Raw genomic sequence first — 10,643 nt, 5'->3', positions numbered from 1 at the left:
TAAGATTTACATCCTCAACGTTGATGGCTGCCTTGGAAGTCAAAAAGTAAAAGGGTTAAATTTCTAGTAAAGTCTCTCTCAGGACCGTTACATTTGTGTATGACTTATGTTACCAAAACTAAGACTTTGCCTAATGGCTGCTACCTGCTAAGTAGAATCTTAATACATAGCAAGAAACTTCATAGAAGTAAGGATTTTGTTGTTTTCTCCTTCCTGTTTACTTATTAATTTTTTTTATAATTTGTTTAAGCTGCATATACTTGAACCTCTCCACTATAAAGTATCTACAAACAATAAAGGTGACATTCACACAAACGTAACTCACATCTTCAACTTGGCGGAGATCTCCCATAAATTTTAAGAAAAAGATGAGTGCTAATTCTTCAGCAACTCCCAGCACCAAAAGGTAATATTACAACAAACCTTTCACAAACTCTGTGTTCTCTAATTCACATTCTTTCTATCATTTATAATATATTAAAAACTAGCTAGGAGTTTAGACTAATAAATTTTAGTTTCCTCATTTCTTTGTCCTTGCAGATTAGAAGGTAAGGTAGCATTAATAACCGGTGGTGCGAGTGGCATAGGTGAGAGCACTGCAAGGCTTTTTGTTCGACATGGTGCAAAGGTCCTAATAGCAGATGTCCAAGACAAGCTTGGCCACTCAGTCTGCGAAGACATTGGCTCTGATTCCATCTCTTACATCCATTGTGATGTAACAAATGAATCTGATGTTGAAAAGGCTGTGGACATGGCTATAACCAAGTATGGAAAGCTTGATATCATGTTCAACAACGCTGGCATTACAGGCAACATTGAATCAGGAATTTTAGAATCTGAAAATGAAAATTTCAAAAGGGTTTTGAATGTCAACGTTTTCGGTGCTTTCTTGGGTGCCAAGCATGCTGCTAGGGTTATGATTCCAACTAAAAAAGGAAGCATTCTCTTCACCTCAAGTATAGTTTCAGTTTTGGCCAGTAATACTTCACATGCATACAAGGCATCAAAGCATGCTGTGGTGGGACTGGCCAAGAACTTGAGCGTGGAGTTGGGACAGTATGGAATAAGAGTTAATTGTGTGTCTCCCTTTACAGTTGGAACTCCTATGGTAAAAAAAATTATAGAGATGGAGAAAAATAAGGTGGAGGAAGTGGTTTCATCATGTGCAAACTTGAAGGGAGTAGTATTGGAACCTGAAGATATTGCGGAGGCAGCGTTGTATTTGGGGAGTGATGAGTCTAAGTATGTGAGTGGGATGAACCTGGTTGTTGATGGGGGCTATAGTCTTACCAATCCAAGTCTCTCAAACACTCTGAAAAGCCTCTTTTCTTGATTTGCATAAGTTGCAACTGAAGCCCCCATTTCTCAATTATGTTGGTTCGTTTTAGTGTTATCCTAAAGAATGATGTTGAAGTCAATAAAGCTTCTAATTTAGTGGCATTAGCATTGATTGTTCTCCTTTATAGAGAATCGGGACTAGAAATGCCCTGCATCATTGTTGGAACTCTTAAAAATAAAAGACTAATTAATATTTAAGATATTACATATCTTATAATTTGATTTATCAATTCTTAAATATAAATAAAATATAATTAAAAATTCATTTATGATATTATTGAGGTGATGTCATTAATCATATATGATAGGTCAATTGCTAAAATTTTTATAATAAAATTGAAAGTAATTTCAATTCATTCTTTATTTTAATTCAATATTGTGTCATTGTGTATATGCATGGCACATTGGCACATATGCAAATTACATTTACATGTTAAAGCTTTTAGCTATAGAAGGAATTACATTTTTGTATTTGTGCAGAATTTTTTGTGCAAACCCTCAAGAACATAATAGAATGATGACAAATTAATGAGTGAAAGATGACTTTAGTCTCAATATGAAATCAATTGTATAAAGATAGTTTTCCGTGTTTTCTAGTGTTTGGTAGCATTAAAAAAAATGAGTTAAAGGAAAACTATCTTTGGTTAATATAAAAAGTATGGCTTATCTCAAAGGAAAACATTATGTAAAGATTGTTTTCCACTAATTTTTTTTTTTTTTGGAAAACAACTCTATCTCACAGTAAGCTAAATAAGGGAAATTAAGGTTACTACCAAACATAGGAAAATAAAATAGTTTTATAAAAAACATTTTTTTTTTTAAATGATTCATTTTGTAGAAAACATTATTGCCGAAACAAACAAAGCGTAAGCTAAAACGATAGTAATGCAAAGTTATGTATATAAGACTGTTAATCAAAAACAAACTTGATGAGCTGCATTCAGTTATTCATACTCCCAACCATTTGTTCTCTACCTGCTCGTTGAGACTTACTGTATTTAGTCTGAAGATTTGAAATTGATTTTATACTCTTTATAATGACCTTAAATTTGTCTGATTAAGACAATAATTGTTTTGGCTATTGGCAAAACACTTTATCTAGATACCAAAAATTGTTGAAAGTAACGTGTCTCAAAGTGAAAGTTTGTCTGATTCACTTGTGAATAAATTAATAAAATATCGTAGTAGGTTGATGTATTTGGGATTTTTCTTATTTCATAACCTATTGTGGTAAGTTCAGTGTATAAGGTGGTTTTTTTTTTTATTATTATTAACAATTTGTTTGTTAATTTTTTTGAACATCTATATGATCGATCTGGTTTTTCTTCTCTATCTTAACCCAATGGAGAACATTTGCGTAGCTGCCATCAATTCATTTACTTTTGCTTATCAAAGGCTATGAGAGCACAAGCACCGAATGCACCTTTTATTAGTTTGGGTAAATTCCAGTTAACTACTCTTAAGATTTAGACTAATGCCAAACACATTCAATTGATTCAAGACAATAGAAAAATAGCCAAATAATTGGTCTTGAAACACAAACGGTAGTTTTTCAATTGCTCTCTACCTAAAATAAATTTATACTGTAGTTTTCATTTCCAAAACTGCAATTTTACAACATTTCTTGCATTCCCTAGTGCCAATAAGTGCTCTACAAACAAAAAGAAATGTTAATTCAATTTCAGTCTTAGCTAAGAGACTCAACATTTACTCATTATTAAAAAAAAAAATCGGACTCTAAGTGTTGGGTTAAAATGAATTGACCCCTTGCAAATTAATTAATTACTCAAGTTAATTAATTAGTCAAATTACACAGGTGATTTGTTTACGAATGGGGAAAACCACCGAGGCAAAACCCCGATGGGTGAATTTAAGGTCATCACTCCCGAGAATCCACTGTTATCAATCACAAGTGATTACAAGTATAAGGAATTTTACCAAACTCTTTGGTCTATCCCGAAATACCAACCTACAGTTAAACCTTTACCCCAATACTCAATTGGACTTGAATTATAGCAGCAATCTCTCCGTTCAATGCACGAATCCCAATACGTGACTAACCAATGATCCATGGATCCCAGTATGTGACTAACTCCACTAACTTGAAGAAGATCGTTAGCTGCAAAGTTTTCAGTTCATCAACAATGAAGTTCAGGAAGCTCCTTAGTCACAAAACCCTTGGTGTAAAGACATAGTAGTTTCTTCAGAGAGGATGATGAACTAGAGGAATTTCTGCTTCCGGTCACACAATGCATGTATTGTTCTTTCATCGCTTTGTGATGGCCCTTAAAATAATCTTTATATATGTTTAGGGTTGTGAGAAAAGAAACCCTACACAAATACATAGGAATATGCGTGTAATTAGATCTGGAAAATCTAATTTCGTAATTCTCAATAGATACAGCTTGTGTCGAGCTTCTATCGAGCTTCAACATTAAATCTCGATAGAAGTCTTTCTGTTGAAATTGCTGTTGAGTTTTAAAGAACAACACTTCTTTCATTTGTTTCTTGGTTAGACTTGCATGACTTCAATACTTAACTTGATCACCTGTTTCTTGAAGTACTAAACTCATCCTAGATCTACCCAATTACAAGTAAAGTGCGTTTTGTCAAATAATTAGCCAATAAATATGTCCCTAACAATCTCCTCCTTTGGCAATCCGTGACAAAACCACAACAAATGAATCATGAGAGAAGTCTTAAATCACTAAACTCATAACCACTTATTGAATTACAAAATAAATCTAACCCTAACGTAAACTCTTGAAAGACTTTGCAAGAAGAAAGTTCATGGCATGGTAGATTTTCACAACCTGTCTTTTTGAAACGCTTAAACAAAAACTCATCAAGGCATCATGTGTGAAACAGAAATAAAGATTGCATACATAAAGAAACATGTGTATAAAGAAAGAAAAGAAACAACACATGTAGAGGTAGGTAAAGAAAAAAAACACACATCATCATATATATGAAAATAAAGTACAATGTATGTCAATAAATGGTCACAAAACCAATGTAAAAGAGGCTGTAACTAAAAAGAAAGAAAAGAAAATACATGTAAATCTCACTACATCCCTCAAAATCTACATACACTCCCCCTATCAAAAATGTCATATACTAACTCTCCCCCATAGTATAAGGCTACTCTCAAAACCAAAACTACTCCCCCTTTCTGTCACAAATGACAAAGGACAAGTTACTAAGAGGTCATCATCTCATCATCATTGGAAGAGCTAGCACCATCCTCATCAGCACCAGCATCATCATCCTTATCAACCGAGGCCTCTGGAGAAAGAGGGGGAGAAGATGCAAAGCTAGGCATGCGAGCCTGTCTGCGGGTAATGCAACCGACTCAGGTGTTCATCTGACACATCTCGTCTATGAGATAGTTGAGACGAGCACCCATCCTCTGAAGCTGTGCCATGATAGCATCAAGAGTCACACTAGTTGTTGAAGAAGAAGGAGCAGAGGTGGAAGGAACCGAAGAAGAAGGTGGAATAGCAGAAGCTGCAGGATCATCCACCTCCATTCATGGCCACTTCGATCGAAGTTGGGCCTTGCTCTACTGAACAGAACCAGCGCTAATGGCACCCATGATGGTGAAAAGTGGAGAGAGAGGAATAGGAATGGAGAAGTGCCGAATGATCCGCTTGATAGCGGAAGGAAAGATAAGCTTATCACGGGTAGCAGTATCTTGATACACATCTATGATAGATGTGATGAGGTGAGAGGGAAAGTCAATGGAAAAATCCTCTATCAAGGAAAGAAGAAAACGAGCACGAGGCTCAGCGATGGAGTTATAGTGAAACAAAGGAGTGAGAGTGAATGTCATCACCATGTTAAGGAATCTCAAGCCTTTGGCAAAATCCGAGCATGGGGTGTTTAGCTTACCACCCCATATAGAATGAGTCTCACAAAAGTGAGAGATAAGCTCGTCTCTGGACAGAATCCGTAGACGATCACAATCAGGGTAGTCAGGATGCGCTACCTTAGGAAAGTGTAGTACCTTGGATATAAGATCTGAAGTAACTACGATACATGTACCTCAGAATATGGTAACAAAACAAGGCACAGAGGTATCAATGTCATGCATGTTGGAGTAAAACTCCTAAATGAACACAACCGAACACCTTTTAGGTTTCCCATAGAGGGACTCCCATCCCCGAGTCTGAATGACTTCGGGTAGAGCAGTGTCAGAGAAATCCGATAGGATGACCTGGCATTCCGAATGAACACCATGGTCCTAAAAGTTCTCAGAGAAGTCCAATGACCTTCTTATCAGGAACCGGATATGAGATGGAATATAAGGATCAGAAAAAGATGACCCAGAACAACGAAAAGGGTTCTGAGCCGAAGTGGATTTGCGCTGTTTAGGTGCCATGGCACAATCCATCCAAGAGAGAGAGAGAGAGAGAGAAAGCAGAACACATCACAAATAGAAAAGGAAAGAAAAGATATAACGTATGCATGAAAAATGCATGAACATGTGACGTGCAAAATTTAAAAGTATCATGGGTAAAAACCGAATCCAAACCTACCAACACTCAAACAACAATAATCAATCACACATCTAAAATGCATGAAACATTGTTATAATGCAATGAGAATGCAATGCATGAGCATACATTACCAAATCAACACAACCCAACCCAAAAATTGCACAAAAATCTCAAAAACCCCAAAAATTTTCAAAAACCCAAAACCTAGGTCTAAAATGCATGAATGCATAAAAATTGTACGTTTTTAGACCCCTTAAAACAAGTTGTTTAACCTAATATTAAGCCAAGTTGATTAACAAGTTCATTAATAAGATCTAGGTTAAACACATTCAAATCATATCATGTGAATAGTGCGGAAAAATAAATAACACAACAGTATGATAACTCAAGAAAACCAAACAGGTAAAAAACCTGGAGAGGATTTAACCTAGCTATCCTCAAGGTAAAACAGATTCACTATGAAAGAATTGAATTTTTACAATAAGATTTAGACCACTAACATCCTATTTTTACCTTGAGTAGAAATTACCACGACCACGTGATAGTTCCGAGTCCACGGACTACTTCTTTCCTTGATCCACAACAACCACAAGTACTCCCACTTATGTTTCCTTTAAGCTCTTGAAACAGCAACCGAAGAGATCACCAAGCACTTGACATTAATCTTGATCTTGATAACCCTAAGTATGTATGAAGGTAAACACATTTAAATCTCACAAGAGATTCACAAACACAGCATATCAACAACCTCTAAAACGTGGCTAGGGTTTTTCCTTTTATACTTGAAGCAAAACATAAAACTTGATGGTTTTTAGACCCTTTAAAAACACAATAGGATTAACTTAGGTAATTAGCCAAGTTGTTACTTAGTCCAAATTCTAAATCTAGGTTATCACAATCAAACAATCATATCATGCAAAGCAGCGGAAAGATAAATAACATAATGATATGATCACCTAGGAAACCAAACTGGTAAAAACCTGGGGAGGATTTAATCTAGCTATCCTCAAGGTAAACCTGAATCCACTATCTTAAAAGAATCGAAATTCATACAATAAGACTTACAAGTCCCCACGCTCGACTTCTTATTGCTACCCATAGTAGAACTTACTGACACGATCACGTGCAAGCTCCGAATCCACAAACTCTTTCTTTCTTGGATTCTCCAGCAAGTACAAGCACACCCACTTGTGTTTCTTTAAGCTCTTATGGCAGCAACTGAATGATCATCAAGCTCTTCAACTAATCTCCTTCTTCATAATCCTAAGCTTGTGTAAAGGAAAGTTCCTCATAGATCTCACAAGAGATTTACACAAACAGCAATATGAGCGACACTAAAACGTGGATAGGGTTTGCCTTTTATACCTAGGGAAAATTAGAAAACCCTAAATGTTTTAAACAAACTAGGGCTGAGTTGGAATTCTGCAAAAAAACTCCTCTGACCCGATTTTCGATTGATCGAGCCTAAGCTATGATCGATCAAACCAGGCCGAGAAGCATACATAATTCCTACAACAGTTTATTCCAACTTTACATAAATTAACCAACTTTGAGCAAGTCTAAACACGACTAAAAATATTGTTTTGATCATGGTTTGCCAACAATACACATTAGAGTTCTAAATACATTAAATCTAAGTCTTTAAAACCTAACAAACTCCCCCTTTGGCAATATGTGACAAAACACAACTAAAAGTTCAAAGTTTACAAAGAAAAGCCCTTTACAAAAATAATACTCATTAAACAAATTCAATCCTAACTACTATCCATCAGTTGCAAGTGTAAACAACAGCTCGATTGAATCAACCTGTATATTTCCTGAAACACTAAACAAAATGCATAACTGCATGTGTGGAAAATACAAGTAAACAAAAATAAATTCTTGATTTCAAACAACACATAATAAAGACATATATCAATGAAAAACTCATAAATATAAATCAATAAGTAGTTGAAAACAAGAAACATATAAAGCAATAAAAGTAACTCCCCCTAACATGAATATCCCAACAAAAAATATGGCAAGAGCTAAAAAGATAAAATACAATGTGAAGCACCTAGATACAATCTAAACTCCAGAAGCTCCAACCAACAAAAAAATACTCCCCCCTGAAAACAAAACTCTACAAGTGAAAATATGTACTCCCCCTTTTTGTGAGGGAATGCCAAATGGCAATCAAAATCCATCATCAAAAGGAGGTGACGGTGAAGATCGTCGAAACTGTGCCAACTCTGTATGCAAAGCACGGATCTCATCAAGCATGTCCACCAAAATCTGTCCATGAGCCACCTGAACGGTCAAGACATGATCCAACATACGTCTAATGTCTAAATCATCCGAAGTAGTCAGTGGAGGAACATCAGCATCAGCAATAGCAGCACCAGATGCCTCAGCCGTATCAGCACCTGTAGAAGAGAGAGGAGTGGAAACAACACCAGATGATGCACCTCTAGGATGCATAGGATCAACTCTCAAGTGAAAAGCCCTCTACCTAAGGAAGGTGGCACCTATGGGAGCAACAATATGAAGGGGCTCACCAGAAGGGAAACAATTTAGACCAAGAAACAACAAAATCCTATGAATGAAAAATAGGATGGATAAGTGCATGCCCTATAGCAGAACTCCTATGAACCTCGTTCAAAGAACGAAGGAACAAATGTAGGAAATTGATAGACGCACCAGAAACAAAAGCATATAACAACACACATTACTCTAGAGGGATGGTGTGGAGATGAGAAATAGGCCATAAAGAATGACACGCTATCCTAAAGAAAAGATAGGCAGTCTTAGTAAGCTCAATAGACATGATCCGAGGATCAGAACCCCACTAGATAGAAGACCCAGTGATGTATGACATGACAACATCTAAGGGTGGAGACTTATCATAAGGATAGTCAAGCTCCTTAACGACCGGAACCCCAAGAGCAACAGCCACTACCCGAGGAGTAATGGTGAACTCAACACCTCGTATCCAACTTCTAACAAGGGTGTTGGAATCATAGACGTGGCAAGAGAGATTCGAGAAGAACTCTTTAACAGGGACAACCAACCTCTAGACTCAAGGTTTGCCCTAATGGCCGGATCTACCTCATCTAAAACCATAGAACGCTCAGCCCAAATCTTACGCTTACAGTTCAGTTTCTCAAATGCCTCTCTGCTTTTGTCATTCCTAAACACCTCACTCCTAGAGGGAGACTCAAAGGAAGGTGGAGGGGGTCCTATGAGCTCTAGTTTTCCTAGGCATGGTGTTAGGATAAGGACCAAGACAGAAAGCAAAAAAAAAACAAAAAAAAAACAAAAACAAAAACAAAAACAAAAAAAAAAAAAAACAAAAACAAAACAAAAAATAAGGGTAGACTGCAAGTTAGCACAACAAAAATATAGAACAAAAATCTATATGATGCATGAATAGTTTAAATGACATGATGCATGCCCTAATGTAGTGAAATTAAGTTCAAAATTAGATCAAGTTCACAAAATTTTGGCTTAAGCATAGAGTTTCTAACAAAAACCCCAAAATATTTGAAAAACCACTTGATTAATTTGTACAAATTTACCAATTGATCATCATACAAGATAGATTTCAGAAAATAATGACCAATTTCATCAATTCAACAAGCCAATTTCATCAATTGAAACCAATTTGAACAAAATCCCCAATTTGGGTTCAATACAAGCCCTAGAATTTTTTATTTTTCATAAATCCCCAAATTGATCAAATTAACCAACATAGATCATGAATATATCATTGTAGCAACAAAACCCATTGATCAAATTCATAAAACAAGACTTGATTAATCAAAAATCCCAAAAAGTGCATAGTTCGAAAATTACCCAAAAACCATGAGATAATGCATGAAAATGTGAAAAACAATGCAAAAGGAAGGGTAAAATAGACATACCGGCTTAGGGAGAGAGAAAACTTGCAAGAAATTTGGAGGAAAACGACAAAAAATTCTCTATAGAGCCTTGCTGAGTCGGAGAGAGAGAGAATGTTTTGAAAAAGTGGTTTGAACAAGTCAAATATGATTTTTTAAAAACCTGATTCACGAGTTTTGATTGATCGAAAAACAGTTTCGATTGATCAAAATAGACAGAGACTTCTAAAAAAATTGAAAACAATTTCAAAGACACTTTCAATTGATCGAAAAACAGGTTGGATCAATCGAAACAGACAGAGACTTCCTTAGACAATTTAAAACAATTTCGATCCATCGAAAAACAGATTGGATCAATCAAAACTGGCAGAGGCTCACAAAATTTTGAGGAAAAACACAGTTTTTGAAAAAAAAATCTAGGAACAACTCAAAGCATTGAAATTGATGAACAAAATGCATGAGTATGTGATGGTATGATTTTCAAAAACAAGGATTTAAGCCCAATTTTCCCAAAGTTAAAATTTCTTACATTCTCCATAAATTTTCAAGCATCAACTCAGTTTTGCACAAAACTCAAAGTATTTGCAAACTTGGTTAGTCAGATCAAAGACACACACAATAACATGTACAATATTTAGCAAAGAGTAACTTGTGTAGTGTGTGGAACTAGTAAAAGCTTGAGTTACATGTGAGGTGATATGTGTATAGCAATTAAACACAAAATCTACAAAATTCATCACAAATAATTTGAAAGAGACTATCACCTAAAGAATTACATCATATAACTCCCACATCTCCTAGATCATAAGCTTGCAATCATGTAAGTTTCTTGATTTTTACTTCATAATATACACACCAGTTTTAATTGTTCAGAAACTTATTAAAATAGCCGGGATAATGTACACACCAATTTTATTTGATAGATTTA

At 35.6% G+C, this 10,643-nt stretch overlaps 1 protein-coding gene across 1 annotated transcript; it reads left to right on the top strand.

Annotated features, from left to right (window-relative positions):
- The first annotated feature begins 241 nt into the window (after positions 1–241).
- LOC115953617 (secoisolariciresinol dehydrogenase-like) lies at positions 242–1,499 on the top strand. The gene is made up of 2 exons (XM_031071353.1): positions 242–406; positions 541–1,499. The coding sequence occupies exons 1-2, from the start codon at positions 369–371 to the stop codon at positions 1,331–1,333; spliced, it is 831 nt and encodes a 276-aa protein (XP_030927213.1). The 5' UTR covers positions 242–368; the 3' UTR covers positions 1,334–1,499.
- The last annotated feature ends 9,144 nt before the right edge of the window (positions 1,500–10,643 follow it).

The sequence above is a fragment of the Quercus lobata genome, chromosome 7 (assembly GCF_001633185.2).
Source record: "Quercus lobata isolate SW786 chromosome 7, ValleyOak3.0 Primary Assembly, whole genome shotgun sequence".
Lineage (NCBI taxonomy): Eukaryota > Viridiplantae > Streptophyta > Magnoliopsida > Fagales > Fagaceae > Quercus > Quercus lobata.
This window is presented reverse-complemented; position numbering and strand designations above follow the sequence as displayed.

Coding starts and splice junctions, on each gene's coding strand:
- LOC115953617 (XM_031071353.1), top strand. CDS start 369: ATGAGTGCTAATTCTTCAGCAACTCCCAGCACCAAAAG. Junction 407..540: donor GCAACTCCCAGCACCAAAAG/GTAATATTACAA, acceptor TTGTCCTTGCAG/ATTAGAAGGTAAGGTAGCAT.